Source organism: Pleurodeles waltl, chromosome 2_1 (assembly GCF_031143425.1).
Source record: "Pleurodeles waltl isolate 20211129_DDA chromosome 2_1, aPleWal1.hap1.20221129, whole genome shotgun sequence".
NCBI lineage: Eukaryota > Metazoa > Chordata > Amphibia > Caudata > Salamandridae > Pleurodeles > Pleurodeles waltl.
The window spans coordinates 278029130-278047490 of NC_090438.1; the positions used below are offsets into that span (position 1 = coordinate 278029130).

Sequence of the window (18361 nt, forward strand, 5' to 3'; positions counted from 1 at the left end):
TTCAGCGAGCCTATTCCACTGAGAGGAACCAGGATGGCTGACCCTTCAAGATGGTTTTACCTAGCCATTCTTCCACATACAGTTTAATATGGTATCCTTTTGATTTTTCTGGCATTCCCACTATCCTCACATTTGGACATCACAACCTTCCTTCGGCATCCTCCAGTCTGCCCCCCAACTGTTTCATTCCTTTCTCTAGGTCAGCACACGTCCTTGTAAGTTCTTTCACTCATGGCAGAGTTACCCTCCATTGACCCACTGACTCTTTTACTCGGTCTGTCAGTTTTCGGTGATTGTATCTCAGTAGTCTCACCTCACTCACCACAGCTGCTATTTGAATTTCTAAGGATGTTTTGGTGTCCTTAATCACTTGGCGGATGGTCGCCATATGCATCGCCAAGGATTCAGCGTCTTCACTTTTTTCTGCCCCATCTGTCTCAGCGCCCCCTGTCTCTCCACCCGAGGGGGGGGGGGTCTTTTCCCGGTGCTTGCTGTACTATCCAGTTCCAGTAAGAATTTTCCCCCTTTAAGCTCTGAATTCACTGGTATATCTCCTGTACATCCTCTGTACTTACTTTCAAATGCTCTGTCTTTTTTTGTCTCTTCAATAATGCAGTCTATGTATTTCGAGGCTGGAGTATAGTTATTTGCATGTTCTGGTTTTAACTCTGTTACCTCCCAGGCTCATTATAGCACTCTCTCTTGTTGGCCTCCCTTCATTAATCATTAGCAGGTACCTAGAGACACTACCATCTGCAGTTTTACCTGATTAGACTAGTCTGTCCCCAATGCAGCATCCGGTTCACTTGAGGCCAACTAATTCTTGCACCTTTTCTCCTAATGTAGGCTCTGTCCACTAAAGAAGAAAGAGAATGGACGATGTTTCCATCAGCGCGCGGGCTTTTCTGCTCCAGATTGTGGGTCCAGGTCTGTAAATTTAGTGTGGTATTGATAGGTACTCAGAGACACCACCACTCTTTCTCTGCATGCGCTGATGATCGTTTCTGTGTGTTGTCTCCTCTGCGGTGCCTCTCAGGTCCCGACAGTCACTTATCTGGGCAGGCAACACTTCAACCACCATCGCGCGGAGGGCATAGTGTCCCCTGACTACATCAGGCTTTCTTATGGATAGTCGCCATTTCCCCATCAATCCTCTGCCCAGTCTCTCTCAGATTTCCAGATGTGTTGTATCACAGGCCCCATATTGCCTTTGTCTGCAGCGACAAGTACTGTCTCTCCCGGCTCTTCCTGCCGTTCCCAGTCACCTCCATTTCCTGTCTGCAATAGCACACTTCTCGGGGATCATATTTGGTTGGCAATCCACTTTTAATCAGGATCATGAGGCTGCAGGCCTCCGAGCGACTAGGGAGCTCAGAAAGCTACGTCCTACAACATGGACGGTCAACCCCCCCAGGCTACTAAATTAAACTATGCATACCAGACCTCCATCATAAGATGTTGTCAGTCACACATGCAATGCAGCCACACCTCTCATGATAGGTTGTTTCAAAGAATACCAAGATAATGTAACAGACTCACATCCACTAGAGTACTTCGTTCAGGCAGGCATGCTGGTAATGTGTCTAAAACCAGGGTCCCTGAGCATCAAGACTGGGGTGAAAATCTATGCAATCTGTCAATTGGCCTCATCTGAAATGATACTGTTAGTGAGTAATGTTGCACTGAAAGAGGCATCCGGTTTAAGAGCCAACTTGTATTTTAAATCTCAGCCTGGCATTAACAGAAATAAATGATCCTTATACAAGTCCCAGGTTGAATCAATCATTCCTTGCAAAATTTGGAAATAATGCTAGTTTAATAGCATTGTGGCACATCATTTTAAGATAATTCCTATGTGTAATAAGGTATTTGGTCAATATTTTTTTATTTGGGATTTTATGTCAATTGTGAACCTGCTGTTTGCCATTTTGAACTCAGCTTAGCAAAAGCCTTTGGAAATAATAACAGCACAATGATTGCACTGCTAAAGGTTTAACAGTGTTAGCATTGGTAACTTGATTTAAAAGAGTATGGTTATCAAAACTTTTAGCTTGTTCATCCTGTAGCTATTTATCTAGTTTAACGTTGGAGCAACAGGTAATTTATCCCACGCACTGGGAATTTGGGGTACAAAAACTCCCTTGTGCCACCAAATAATGAGGCATTTGAATCTTTAATTCAGCGCCCAAAATGGTGCCCACAAATATTCAAACACGCTTTGGCAATGCCAATAGCTCTGGCTTTAAAGCACGTTGTAAGGTAATGTGAAGCATCACGGGTAAATAGCATGGAAATGTATATGTATTTGTGTGGAAGCAAAGAACTTTAGAATAACAGTTGGTGTAGGTTAAAAGGTAAAGGTGACAGTTGCACTGTCAAGCCAGAACTAGAAATCCATGTAGGTTAATGACTGCCCTCCTCCTATATGTGCTTTGGAGAAGAAATACAACATAAATTATCTAGTTATCCAGGGCACTTTAATAGTATTCCAACGTCATGTGTGAAGTCTTGAAAATACAAGGTTCGGCAGCTAGATAAATAAACAAAATTATCACTGCTGTGTGGAAGGCAAACACACTTTTTTGTGGCAGCACATAATTTGTGGTCAATCAAAACATGTACTCGTGGCTCCCAATTTGTTGGCTGAGCCAAAGCCCCTCTCCCTAAGTGAAGCTCACAATTGTATGGCGACAGATGCGGTGTCGAGCCAGACCATATACAGGTATTGGTTTATGAATTGCAAGATTATATGTATCCTATTTTGGACAACATTGTTTAAATCATGAGCAAATACTTACCATAAACTATTTTCACCACAATAATAAGGAAGTAGTAAGGAAATTATACCTTATTTGCGTTATGCTGAAACGTTTCAACTCCATATTTTGTTGTGTAACACAAAATAAGTACCAATGCACTGACGTTGCATTAGGAAAATAAAGCTTTCCTTGAAGAAGGATAGTTCTATAGATGCTGGAGTTTAACAGATCAAGGCTGGCATTATTTAGAATGGGTGAGATAATAACTTATTTGAACAGTGCTGACCCATTATTTCTTTTAATGACTTGTTAATGATAGAAAAACGGTGAAGAAATATTGAGAAACTCAAAAAAGTCAGCCTGGGTCATAATTTAGTTAGATCCTTTTAAGATGTTTTGAAAAAAGGTAAGCCATTTCTGCTCTGGGGATAGGGATAAAGCAAAAGTGTAGGGACTGAAAATTGTCTGCTTGTGTAAAGTTTACAGACTCTGGGATGTGGAGGTGTACATTTAGAACATGGTGTGAAATCGATTAGATGGAGAAACAGACATGGGATACAGACTGAAAATGGAGAGGATAAAGATCCTATTACTTACCAAATTAGGTCCATCTTCTTCTTCTGTGTCAGAATTGTTGCACAGGTATGTATTGCAGGTCCAGTCCTCAATTCCCTCACAGATTTCCACAGACTGGGACATCCCTGGCCAACCTTCAACCAAAGTTTTAACATTATAATATAATTCTTGACACCTTCTAGCCTCAACCATGAAAGGCAAAGAGAAATAACCCATAATCACATAATAAAGCCTGATAAAATAAATTCAACAAAGGAAAAGACACACCTAGCTATGGTAGGCAACACAAAATCCCGGCAGGTATTGCAAAATATACCAGGGCCACAGACTTATGTTCAGCTGGCCTAAAGCACATGACTATGCATTTCATCATGGCAACCATATTGACATCAGAAACCTTCATCAGGTAGTGTCTCTTACAATGGGGGAGAACATGAGGCTGATACATGCATGAACACAAAATCCTGCTCACTGATTTGAGCAGGATGAGCACTTTGATATGACACTGACAAAGTAAAGCACAGCTACAAAGTGCATTATGAGCTTGAGCATACAATGTAAGACTTTGTTTCAGTAAGTGTATTACACCTTTGGTATGACTGTTTTTAAAAAAAATATTATAGGACTTAATGAAAACACAAAATCAATAACCGCGATAGGACTTGGTTGAAATGTTTTTGATTATACATAAGAAACTAATGTTCCTTTCGAAGACAAAGTATTTTGGTCTATACAAATGGATCAAGTGATATCTAAACTGCACAGACATATCAGATGTGCCACACACAGAAAAGCCAAAATGGCAGGGTGAAGGTAGTTCCCAAAGAAGAAAACATTAATGAGAACTTACTAGAAGTGCTCTAGGATAAATAACTCTATTTTATATCTTAATACCGCAATCATAGACTATGACATTTTTTAGCATACCAGTTTAGGTCTTCCAAAAAACAAGGCGTCCTTGGGAGCATTTTGACTTTCTAAAAAATTATGATGCTTACTTCAAAATCAGTTGTTTACATAAAGATGTGAACAGCTCTCATTTGCTGCTTCCACATTTCCACAATCGTGGAAGCTGTACAGTCTATGGCCTTCTGTGGCACTAAAGACAACAAAGCACAGTCTCCCTCGAAGTGCCACAATTTGACAGTGAGCGCTGACTATGGATTATTATGCTGAGTTCTGTGTTTCTCTTTGAGGACACTCTGTAGGCTAACCATATTTTGAGGGGCACATAAATGGCCCCACACGGGTGGATGTATTTCTAGAAGGTATCCACTCTTGTGGATCATCCAGGCAACTCTTCATAGGGCAGGGTGCGTGTGAAAAAACTTCAGGCTGCACCGATGGGCTATTCCATGTACATTTCGAAGACCTCGCCTTGAAGTCAGTTATTTCTTGGTAGGTTGTGGACATTCAGTGTCCCTCCGAGGATTTTTTTGTGCTTGCCCATTTGTTCATATATGACGTGTAACTCTTGGTATGTAAAATTAATCATAGACTGCACACTCTGGTACTACTAGTTGTAGCCCTAAGTGAACAATTTGTGTTTAAGGTCACTCTAAAGTACACATTTGAACATTGTCATATGTTTGTTAGTTTTTCACATGCTATTGTCAGACAAGAGAGTATATAGAAAGGTTTATTTTCACATACTTCTAGTTTGTTTATTCTGTGGTGAAAAAAGTAAACTATCCAACAATGAAGCACTGCTGTATTCAGAGTCATTCTCCTCGGAGCTTACAGAGGCTCGTTGCTGTTTCCTGAAATAAAGAGATTAAATAGTTTTAATGTAAAACACCAAAATGTACAAAGTTCAACGTGTTCTTTTTAAAAGGTGTGGGTTAACTGCAAATTTAGTTTCCGTAGCACAAGACACAGCGTTTTATCATCCTTTGCTGATCATTAAATCAAGAAAAATATGGGATGATAAATAATTTGAATAGATTAACAGTGTCATTTCCACCACAAAGGAAGAGGAAAGACAGGTAGAGACACTGGAAGAAAGTATACTCGAACTGCCATGAAATCAAACAATGCTGCTAATAACACACAGAGAGAGGAATGACTGTCCAATGTAAGTATTCAATGCTTGTGTTTTTGGTACAAAGGGACCACTCTTCAGAAGCCATGAGGTGGATAGCTTAAATGGGCAGCACTATTAAAACATTTAAATAGTGATTCTATTTAGAGGTGTTAATGACAAAAAAAAAACAGATCCCGGGCTTGGAACGGACTGACCCATCCTATGACAGTATTAAAAAAAACAGTTTTGTGGCAGCCAACTTGAAGGATACCCTGAAGCTGCAACATCTGATAGATCTTGAAATCAATAAGAAACTGAAGCCAGAGCCCGTTATCTGCAGGACGAATAAATCCCCTCCTTTTGAGGAGCTGGTGTGGAGGCCTGATGCTCTGTCCTCCCTCCTGCAGAGGGAAATGGAACTAATGCTAAAAGTAGGGGAGCTGATCGGCAGCAGTACCTCGACAGAGCGAAGACGCTTGTTTACAGTCACATGGGAGAGGACAGGGCGAAGCAGACGCGGCACCGGGAGTCACAGGTCGACTGGGCGTCTTCTGTCAGGGGCAAAGGGCACTAGCAAATGCACTAGAAGAAGGCGTGGCTGCCTCATGATAACTAGAAGGGTTCCTGCAATGTTCTCGACTCTACACAGAGTCAGCCTCATTCATCCTCAACATTATGCTTAAACATTTGACGGAAACTAGGCACACATTGGTGGAGCTATTCCACAACTTAACCTGTTTTAGTTGTGTTTTACATTTGATTCAAAGATTAGCTGAGATTAGACTATTGCACCTCTGGTGGATTTTATAGGAAACACTAATGCATTAGAAGCGAACACTTTCAAAAAGGTCTAATTGTAGATATAAAAAGGGCTTATTGTAGATTGTTGAGTCACGTTGGAATGATGGCCAAGCTAGCTATGGCGTAACACTGCAAAATGCTGGGCACCTCTCGGATACCAATGGCTTGCTTATATCAACATAACAGTGATCTTTTGTATTTAGATGCGACGTCACTGCGTTCTTCTCGCTGACATTCTAAGCTGGTTTGCATTGCTATCTACCTCAATTGAAAATGCAGTTAATATAGCAATGTATTGCTTTTTGAGAATTTAAACTGTTGAGCATGTTTAAACACATGTGGTTGATCTGGAATAACAAGCGCTTTGTCTGGGACTGGTTCACCCTTTTGGATGGCTTAAAAGATATTTCGTGGCCGATATACCACCGGGCTTCGTGCTATGACCCCTGATCCCCAGGTAATCTGAAGGCCGGGTGCAGCTGGAGGATATGAATAAAGACAAAGAAAGCCGCTATTGGCTTAGTCTCATACTCTGCGTGAAAGTGTTCAGGTGCGTTATTTCGTAGGATGCAACCGGGCCCTGCACACATCACAAACTGCTGGTCAGTGCCACAACCCTAGCAAGGAGCGGTGAGTGACACCGCACCCGTACCTACTCTGCAGGACAGTGCTGGTCGATTCTGTCTGCCGGCTGCACCTTCAGCCCCTCTCCATTCAGCATACGAAGGCCACAGGACCTTGGCTGAATGGCTGAATGGCTGAATGGCTGCCTGGCTGTTAGGCCTAGGCAGGACTCACAGAGCTTCAATCCGTGGAATTTAGCAGGGTTACAGAGAGACTGCGAGATTCCGCAGAGTTGTTCAAACAAACGGAATTCATGCATGTCGCAGTGCACACCCTTATTTTTAGAGCCGGGCGTTTGTTCCGCGCTACAAAATCAACACTAATAGCACCACCTGGTGTGCGAAAAGGCGCTTTCTGGGGCTCGAGTAGACTTTCTACTTGAGTGCTTTCTCAGTGTGAATGGGTGCAACCTGCTGCAGCTATCCGTGTTGAAAATTCTTATCGGGGGCGTTCTAGCATGCAAAAATCATACTATGGGATGCAAATTTTCGCTCCCAACTTAATGTTGGTGAGCCATGCATTAGAAAAACTCCGTCACACGGTGGTTGGTGGAGTATTGTTTGCACCCTGCGCTCCAGGCGCACTCTGCCGGTGTAGCGGAATCTTTTGCCTACCGTACTGGCTACCTCCCTGCTGCATTTGGAACCTTTTTCCAGCACCACCCTATTACGTGCCTCTTCTCTGGGTCAGTGAGGCAAAAAAGAATTATTACTGGGATATGTAACAGCAGGCACAGCGCATACTGAGCAATATAACATTAAAGCTACCACAGACGGATTGCGCTAGTATTAGTAAAATCAATCAGCACAAATGCAGGACTGGAAACAAAATATAGACTGAACTAGGGATATACCCTTCTCATTTTCTGACAGCAGCACCGCAGTGATTCTTGAAGCCCGCCGGGCCACCACAATGAAGTCCTAGTGTTGGCACACGTATGAATCAGTGAGGCAGTCCTGAAACCAGTACACTTCAGCAAGTGCTACAGATGAACCAGAGGGGTATTTCACATCATCATCGCTGCCCCTGGCACATGTCCTCAAATTCTACAGGAAAGACCCCACCACCACACACCTGGTAACTTTGGCTTGCCAGAGTATGCACTATGGTGAACGATGCCGGCAACACACCTAGAGGCGCCAAACCCCCTCAATTCCAGTTGTCCGACTCGGGGATTGTGCATGGACACACAATCCCCTGTTGGCCCTTCAGTTAAAAGCTGTTCCATCCACTGCTCCGTCCCAATGGAAAACCTTGATCAGCCACCTCAACAAGTATTTCTGGGCCACTCAGGAGAGGGACGGGACCATCAAGATATCTCTCCTGCTACGCTACAAAGGGGAGGTGGGGGTGGAATTTAGAAACTATTTGAACATCTTCCAGGTTCCAGAGTGAATAATGACTATGATGCAGGGCACTCAATGTGCAGTTTGATCCTCAACTAAATCCAAACTTTGAACGTTTCAAGCTAAGTCAAGCATAGCAGTGGGAAGGGGAATCAATCAATACCTTCTATGTGTGCTTGAACAAACTAGCAAGCACATGCACAAATGATGATCAGGCAACAGGAATCTGGGCCAGACTTATAAAAGGCGGCAGTTCAGTGACGCTAGCGGGCTTCATCTTGTGACAGCCTGGAATCAGCCTCAAGAACATTCTGATTTTGGCGCCCCCTGATGAGCACTGCAGCAATGGAGACAGACACTCACATCCATGCCATTCGCACCCCAGACCAGAAAGGTGCTGAATGTTAAAACAGAAGCAGTCGATGCCATACAGAGTCGACTAGCCTCAAGATGATCAAGCACAGCTGAGCACAACACTAGAAACTAGTGCAAAAACTGTGGGAATGAAGAGCATTCAATAGATCTCTGTCCCGCTCAGGGGTAGACCTGCTCCAACTGCAGGAAAATGAATGAGAGGAAGAACCATGCCAACAAGAGCAACTGAAACCTCACACTTGAGGACAAGAACAGGTGCAACCCTAAGAGCCACACTGTGTGGGTGCCCTAAGACTCTGAGAAAGAGCTCTCCGACAAGGAAGATGTATTCCTGATGTCATACCTACCCCAGCAAAGGCAGCAGGTGACCCCAGCCGATGTGGTAAGCAATAATGAATGGAACGAGGGGCATGGTGCTGACTGACATATGTACGTCTGAAAACGTTATGAGCATTGAACACTGTAAGAAAATGCCACTGTTGGCATGGTTACCCTCTAACTTTTTGTTGATGTCAGCTTTGATTGAAAGTATGCTGGGACATTGCTAACCAGGCCCCAGCACCAATGTTCTTTCCATAAAACTGTACCTTTGTCTCCACAATTGCCACAGCCCTGGCACACAGATAAGTCCCTTGTAAAAGTTACCCCTGGTACCAAGGGCCCTGTGGCCAGGGAAGGTCTCTAAGGGCTGCAGCATTTATTATGCCACCCTGGAGACCCCTCACTCAGCACATGCACACTGCCTCTCAGCTTGTGTGTGCTGGTGGGGAGAAAAAGAGTAAGTTGTCATGGCACTCCCATCAGAGTGCCATGCCCACAACCCACTACCTGTGGCATTGGTAAGTCACCCCTCTAGCAGGCCTTACAGCCCTAAGGCAGGGTGCACTATACCACAGGTGTGGGCATAGCTGCATGAGCACTATGCTCCTACAGTATCTAAGCCAATTCTTAGACATTGTAAGTGCAGGGTAGCCATAAAGAGTATATGGTCTGGGAGTTTGTCAAAACACAAACTCCACAGTTCCATAAAGGCTACACTGAATACTGGGAAGTTTGGTATCAAACTTATCAGCACAATAAATCCACATGGATGCCAGTGTGGGATTTATTGAGAAATGCACACAGAGGGCATCTTAGAGATGCCCATTGCACGCCAGCCCAACTGCTAGTGCTAGGCTGACCGGTCTCTGGCAGCCTGCCACTTCCAGACTAATTTCTGGCCACATGGGGTGAGTGCCTTTGTACACTCTGTGCTTCACACCTCCCACCTGCAGGAACTGTAACACCTGGCGGTGAGCCTCAAAGGCTCAACCTTGGTGTTACAACGCCCCAGGGCACTACAGCTAGTGAAGATGCCCGCCCCCCAGACGCAGCCCCCACTTTTGGCAGCAAGTCTGGGGAGATAAGGAAAAAAACAAGGAGGAGTTGCCCCCTCAGCCAGGACCACCCCTAAGTTGACCAGAGCCGATGTAACCCCCTCCTTAGAAAATCCTCCATCTTGCTTTGGAGGATTTAGCCCAGTAGGATGAGGGATGTGCCCCCCTCCTGAAAGGGAGGAGGCACAAGGAGGGTGTAGCAACCCTCAGGGACAGTAGCCATTGGCTACTGCCCTCCAGCCCTAAACACACCCCTAAATTTAGTATTTAGGGGTGACACTGAACTCAGGAAATCAGATTCCTGTCGACCTACAAAGAAGACAGACTGCTGACCTGAAAAGGCCACAGAGAAGAAGGAAGACAACAACTGCTTTGGCCCCTGCCCGACCGCCCTGTCTCCTGATTCAAAGAACCTGCAACAGCGACACATCCTGCGGGCCCAGCGACCTCTGCCGACTCAGAGGACTGCCCTGCAACTCCAAAAGGACCAAGAAACTCACGTGGACAGCTGCCCTGTCTAAAGCAACAAGAAGAAACCATCTTTAAAGGGATTCTCACCTCACTCCAGAAGCATGAGTCCCCACTACTCTGCACCCGACGCCCCTGGCCCATGTCCAGAGAAACCAACGCCGCAGAGAGGCCCCCAGGTGACTCCAATGATGTGTCCACCCTGAGCTGATCTCTCTGCACCCCCACGACAATGCCTGCAGAGGGAATCCTGAGGACCCCCCTGACCGCAACTGCCTGGTAACACTGAAACCCGATGCCTGGAAGAAGCACTGCAACAGCAGCCCCCAGGCCCATGAAGAACCAACCACTGGTGCAGCAGTGACTAGCAGGAGGCCATCACCCTTGCCCAGTCAGTGGCTGGCCCAAGAAGCCCCCCTGTGCCCTGCCTGCAACGTCTGAGTGACCCCCAGGTCCTTCCATTGATTTTTATACAAAACCCGACGCCTTGTTTGCCCACTGCACCCGGCTGCCCCTGTGCCGCTGAGGGTGTATTTTGTGTGCCTGCTTGGGACCCCCAGTGCTCTACAAAACACCCCTGGTCTGCTCCCCGAGGACGCAGGTACTTACCTGCTAGCAGACTGGAACCAGAGCACCCCTAGTCTCCATAGGCGCTTATGTTATTTAGGCCCCTCTTTGACCTCCGCACCTGACCGGCCCGTGTTTCTGGGTGTTTGGGGTTGACTTGAACCCCCAACAGTGGGCTGCCTATTCCCTGGAGACTGAACTTGTAAGTGCTTTACTTACCTCAAAAACTAACCTGTACTTACCTCCCCCAGGAACTGTTGAATTTTACACTGGGCCACTTTTAAAACAGCTTATTGCCATTTTATGCAAAACTGTGTACATTACTGTTTTAATTCAAAGTCCTATCTTTACCTATTCAAAGTACCTTACATTTAATGTACTTACCTGCAATTTGACTCTTGTAGTTCTAAAATAAATTAAGAAAAGAATATTTTTCTATATTAAAACCTATTGGCCTGAAGTTAAGTCATTGAGTGTGTGTTCTCATTTATTGCCTGTGTGTGTACAACACATTCTTAACACTACCCTCTGATAAGCCTAACTGCTCCACCTCACTACCACAAATAGAGCATTAGTATTATCCATTTTTGCCTCTGTCAAGCCTCTTGAGGAACCCCTGGACTCTGTGCACACGATCTCTCACTTTGAGATAGTATATACAGAGCCAGCTTCCTACAAACACTATTCAGCACCTAAAAATAAGAACACTGCTAGCACGGACTAAGACAAAAATCTACACCTATGGCAGCAGGCAATCTCTCCCGCTGTCTGGGGTGATTAACTTGATGGTGGAACATGGATGTAAAGAAGCACCAGTCACTTTCCACATTACCAGGGAAGGGATTGACACACTGCTAGGATGTCAATAGGCCAAAGACCTTGAGTTTGTCTTCATTGTCTGCCCAGTCCACACATCCTGGAATGATTCCCAAAACATTTTAAAGGGCTCAGGTGCCTAAAACAAGTTTCTGTAAAGTTGCACATACACAATTCACTTAAACCTATAGCCTTGCGGCATAGAATACCATTCCATCTGTGACCGCTTGTGGAATAAGAGCTAGAGAAACTTGAACTCTTCAATGGCAGCCAGAATGTATCAGGCCCCACCCTGCAAGTCTCCCTAATGGCCATGATGGAGAAGCCCAGCAGCTGGGTGCAATCAGGTTGTGCACTGATATGTCCCTCCCCAACCAAGCCATCAAAAGGGAGATACACGTAACTACTACCATGGATGATATCATTGCCCACCTCAAAGGGGACAAATGGCTCTCGAAGTTGGATCTCATGCAGGATACCATCAACTGTTGGTAGACCCGGGGAGCCGCTATAACACAACCTTCTCAACACACCTACACATAAGGTGGTAAAAGCATAAACAAATCCTAGAAACCCTCTCAGGGCTGCAAGGAGTAATGAACATCAGTTATGATATCATCATCTGTTCTGTCACCACTGAGAACCTGGAAAGCATTGTTCTCCAAGTTTCGCTTTCTACCTTAAGCACCGCACCAGGTTTTGCATGCAATGTATCACTTCCCCTTGTTGTTACTCTTGAGGCTTGGATAGCATTGTTCTACAAGCCTCTCTTTCAGCCCTGAGACCCGTCCCAGGTTTTGCATGCAGTGGTGCTTCCAGAGCGACATGGCTTGAGATACAGCATTGAGCGGCTGTGGGCTTTTTTACCAGAGATGGAAGGGCTATGATGAATAGAAGTTATGGGAAGGATGCCCTGATATATTCCTTACCGCAAAAGTTATCATCGGTGGCAAATCAGAAAGTCATTGTCTTTATGGGAGTATTCGTGAATCAGCATTTGAACTAAAAAGGTGATGTTTTTTCATCCCTGTTTGGAATTAATTTACATCTTTGCCTTATTTTCAGGTTATGTATCATTAAGAAGGATAACAGAATTGATAAAACCTGCAATACGTTGTATTATGAAGTACTAAAGGAACTGCCCTGATGAAGGCGGCCTCCTATATTAGAGGACTACAGCCAAAACGCGCGTAGGCTTGGTTCCTACTTTTGTTTGTGCGGATGACCTATGAATTCTTTTAGGTCACTATTAGACAAGATTAAGTGATAATTGTGATCAAAATAATAGGACTATATCAGTGTGGGTTGTATTACGGCTGTAGCCGAAAGAAGAATTGTTTATTTTTAATTGTATCTAAATGTATTTGTGAGGCATAGAGTTTTATGTATGTCAACTGTTGTGATATCACAATTTTATTGTCTTGTCTTGTGTGGCACTCTGTCCTTGTGAGTAAGTGTTGTTGTATGTCTATGTATTTGTAGATTATCTGGACCTTTTGTATTGAATTGTTTCTTAATTTGTATGTATGATTCAGGTTTATTATGTTTACTTCCCTGTACAATATTTGCATATTTATAAAGTTAAGATATTATTGTCTGTTCTTATGTACATACACATTTAATAAATATCATTTTTGAAGTTATTTTATTGTTTTGTTTATGTCTTGTATATTATCTGGATAATGGTGAACATTGGTTGTAGCTCATTTTCTTTTTCCTTGTACTCAACCATTGAGAACCACCCATAGTCACATTACAATGATCGCACCTGGAGAAGTGACTCATTATCTGAGCCACCAATTGAATTCTTTGGCTGTGTATTCACCAAAGACTGGCTGAAAAGTGGACTCCAGGAAGGTGTATGTCATACAGCACAACCACTGTCCTTGCAACGCAAAAGTCTGTAGCTTCCTGAGTATGGTGACCTGCAGCAGTTGGCTTATTTCCAACCTTGCAACACTCTCTGAGCCACTCAGAAACTTTACAAAGACATCCACTAAGTGGGCCTGGAGCAACAAAGATGCAGAAGCCATGCTGAAGCAAGCCCCTCTTGACAACACCACCAAGGCTTATTTTGACTCCAAAAAATTTACCGAATTGGATGTCCATGACGCCTGTTAGGGAGTTCCTGGGTGTTGGCCCCAGAAAGAGAAGAGAAATGGGCCTCCATCATATTCACCAGCATGGTGCTCCCAGTGAGAGAAATGTGCCTGCATCGCATTCATCAGCAGGGTGATCGCAGGGACTGAAACTCGCTAAGCACAATTCAAAAGGGAGGGCCTGGCCATTAAGTGGGGGTGTACACAATTTCATTTATACCTGCGTGGCAGCAAATTCAAGTTAATTACTGACCACCAACCCCTGGTCATGTTGCTTGGAAGAACTGCTCCACAGCTGCCACCCCATATCAAAGGAGAAGCAGTACAGCTACAACAATTCCAGTGACAGCGGTATACTGCTGTGTAGCAAGGAACCCTGCTAACTTTCTATCACAACACCCAGCTGACCAAGGGACAAGATGAAGCACCACAGACTCAGGTACTGAGGCAGCATACAGATGATGAGTTAACACATCTGTCCTAAAGCACTATCTGTGCAGAAGGCCAATCAGGCCACCCAAGAAAATGAAGTGCCCCAAAACGTTATCACCACCCTCCAAGGGGGGATGAGAAAGGCTTTACTGAGAGATGCCAATCAGTGGCTACCCAAGGACACAGAATGATTATAGCACCAGATGGATTGCTCCTACGAGGCCACTGCATTGAGACACTGCCAACATTGTGCAAAAGAGATGAGCTAGTGCAAACAGGCCACCAGGGAGCAGTAAAGACAATGGCCAGCCTGAGAGAAAAGGTATGGTTTCCTAAATCTGACATCAGTCGATGACCTGGTGAAGAACTGCATGGCCTGTCAGCTGACAAACATGCCAGTGGCCACAGAAGAAAGCTTTGAGTCTCTGTGTACTAAAGTCAGCCTTGACTTTGGCAGTTTCTTGGACAGGCACCTAACAAAGGTACTTGTCAATGGATACCCCGACCATGTAGTAGAGCTAACAGTTGACAGCCTTCTGCAAAGCCCGTCCTTCTCCTTGAGAAAGTCTTCACAACGTTTGGCATCCCTGAAGAAATATACATTGAAACTGGTCTCCTTCCAGGGACTGTAATTTAATGAATTCACTGAGTACCTCAGATTCTGTCACAAAAACGTATACCCCGTGTCCCCAGGCAAACTAGAAAGTCAAATGATTTATGCACACAATAAATGAAGCAATTGGACTAGCAGTTGACGAAGATTGCAACATGGACGTGAGCCTACCCAAAGTCCTACAGGCCCACAGAGGGACCCCTCACTACACAACACTGTGCTCACGATGCCTTGCTGCTGAAAAGCTCAGGACAAGACATTATTCCAATGAGTCCAGGATTGCAAGTTCATGCCCTTGACCACTCTGGCAAACAAAATTGAGGGAAGAAGACCAATGATGGAGTGAGCAGGCATCAGAAAGTTCAGGCCCCCAACGTCAACACCAGGTGTTGATTAATGACCGGCACTCAGGGTGGAAGTTATACACCCCATATCAGAGGGGCTGTGGATGGCACCTGTAGTAAATGGCACCATGTTGTCAGTCCATCAGGGCACAGAGACTCTGGCCCTGAAAGTGTCATGGTTCAAGAAAGTGGAGGCAAAGGATACGAGTAAGCAAGCTGACCCAGCTGAACATGCTGACTGGGATAATGCAGGATAACAAGAGGAAGCATCAAATGAGCTGGAGATCAGGCCAAACAGCTGAGACAACAAAGGAATGAAATCAACACATTGAGCACTCCAGGACTACACCCAGTATTCTCAGGGAAGGAGGTTGACCAAGAATCTGTGTTGACACCAGGTGGAACCAAGAACCACCCATATAATTTAAACCCGAAACAGACACCAAGCCAACAGCTCAGGGACACTGGGTCCCATTATGAGTTTGGTGGATGGAAAACTCTGTCTGCCAAAATCCAGATAGGGCAGTGGCCGCCTACACAGCGACCTCCCCGCTGGAGCTATTATGGGCTTCCCACTAGGTTGGTGGTCGGAAGCCTATGTTTTCGCCCACTGGCCTAGCGGGAAACATGCTACAGCATTGTCTCAGGCTCATAATCGAGCTGGCGGCAATGCTGTCGCCGCAAGGTGCACCAGCAAAGCAGACAGTGAATCATGCGAGGTACTGGCCAGGGAGGCCCCTGCACTGCCCATGCCAGGTCCATAGGCATTGCAGGGGCTACCCTGTGGCCCCCTGCATCTGTTCTCTGCCAACCCGTTTCATGGTGGTGCTACCACCATGAAACCGCTAGCGGGGAACAAGTCCGTAATTACCAGGGCAGCGCTCCTTGCAGCAATTCCCTGGCGGATTAAGATCTCTGTCACTGCCAGACCACCAGATCCTGGTGGAGCTGGCAGTTCCCTGGTGGTCCGATCGCCAGGTTTGTAATGTGGCAGTCGGCGGCGGCAGTCCAGACCATCACCATGAGTGTGGCATTGTATAGGCCGCCACACTCATAATAAGGCCCATTGTGTGCGCCACCAAATGATCTAAAGAAGACTGGTTGTAAACCAACATTAAAGAGGGTTTGGTGAGCCACCTGGATCCCTAGTATGACCCCTGAACTTCCACGCAATCCAACAGCTGGGCAAGGCTGAGGATATAAATAAAGGAGACAAAAGACGCTCAGGACTTAGTCTTGTACTCAACATCACTGTGTAAGGATGCGACTGGGCTCTGTGCATACCACAACCAGGCCAGTCCACTTCACAACAGCTGCCACAGATCTGAGTGAACAGCACTTAATAAATCGATGATTGAGTACTGCTTGCATATCATTTTAGTGTCTTTGCTGGCTGCTGGTGAAAAGTGTACTTTTTCATGAAGGAATATCAGTATGTGTAGATTCTGAACATAAACTGCTTGCATGAAGTGTGTTTTGGTGCAATGTTCACATCTGCTAAAGTACCAGTTACTTTTATGCAAGAACTCCATCAAGCACATCATAAAATCAGTTTCAATGTGTCACATTCAAAGAATGAAAAGAATGCATCTTAGAATTAATTACTTTGCAATTTGGAGTTGTGCCCTGTGTCCTGTTTTCTAAATTATCATTGATTATCTGCCATACATGTAATTGGTATACCTCATTTCTGAAATTCAAAATACATTTCTCTGTGTCACAATGAGAGAGTTCACATAGAACCCAGGTGCATCAATGGTGTTACATAAAAAAAAGTTTTTTTAGGAATTCATGCAATACTTGCAGACAGGGCTATGGTAGGTGCAGAAAAGTGGCAAGATTGGCATACTGCTTGGCTCATTGACTATCCATGATAGAGTTCTGATGGTGAAATTACAATTGTCAATGGCACGGGGAAGAGGTGGTCTACTCCCAAATGTGTCCAAGCAATTCCCTAAGTACACTGCCATGGTAGCAGGTGCGTGGGGACCTGAGAGGTCTGAAGAGGTTCATTGGTGATCTTGACTCTATCAGGGCTGAACCAGAGAAGACCTTCTTCCTCCCTGTCAAACTCTAGCTAACGTATCTTAAAGATGTCTTGATCTCAGAGAAGACGCATAATTTCCAACCGGAAATCCAACAGACACTTCTGATTAACTCCATTTGTATTCCAAGATGCTAACATCTGTAAAGAGAAATAGGAGCTGGACCATATTCTAAGTCACTTAAGGCATCGTAGAGGGCTTCTCCTGCTCCCAGATGTATGGGTACATTGCAGCATTATTCCACAAATTCTTAAGGGACCAGGAGAAGCAACAGAAGATTGTATTGACCATTCTGTTTCTCGGTGATTCTGATAAAATTGATGTATACTTAGGCTCAAGAGACAACTTGTCTGCTAACAGCATGCAACGACACAATCTCCATCTCCTGCATCCACATACTCAAGAACATCTTCAAATGGTTCCCCACCCCTCCAACACTTGCATAATCATCACCCAAGCCCTCATCAGGAGCTAGCAGGACTACAACAACAAACTCTATGCCAAAATAAACGCTCAACTGACAAGAAGAGTTCAGACTATAAAAAAAACTCAGTGGGCAGGCTTAAGCCTCAACCTTCCACCTGAAACTCACATCACCTCACATTTCAAAGACCTCCACTGTCTCCCAATCCCCAAACAATACTTCTTCAAACTCCTCACACACACATACAAAGCCTTACACAACATTTGACACGTACTTCAACAACCGTAAAAACTTCCTACCAGACACCTCCACTAAGCCTGACTCTTACTTGCAAACACCTTACGCATAAGCAGAACCAGATCCAGTGGTCATGCCTTCCCCTAAAGCAACCCTAAAGCCTGTAATGACCTGACCCTGCATATCAGAGCTGCCTCCTCAGTTCTTTAATTCCAGCAACAAACTGAAGACCTGGCTCTTCACCAAGCCCTGGCTCTGCTCTTGCTTCAACCCAGGATACCCTCCCCGGATAGTTGGTGCACTATACAAATACACATAACAACATCATAATTTTGACAGTGCAGCTGTAGCTATAGCTGTTGTATTATGACAAAGAGACTGTAATCCCTGTATACTTTCCCCAATATCATGCTCTGTTTGCTGCCGAGCTGACAGG

General features: G+C 44.9%; 1 protein-coding gene across 3 annotated transcripts in view; it reads right to left on the reverse strand.

Annotated features, from left to right (window-relative positions):
* MCF2 (MCF.2 cell line derived transforming sequence) overlaps positions 1-18361 on the reverse strand; it is a 795890-nt gene that overhangs the window by 56533 nt on the left and 720996 nt on the right. For all 3 annotated transcript variants that reach the window (XM_069212449.1, XM_069212451.1, XM_069212450.1), the window contains 2 exons: positions 4989-5095; positions 3357-3469 (listed from right to left, as the gene is read on the reverse strand). In XM_069212449.1, coding sequence (XP_069068550.1) covers positions 3357-3469; positions 4989-5095 — 220 coding nt within the window. The remainder of the gene's footprint in view (positions 1-3356; positions 3470-4988; positions 5096-18361) is intronic.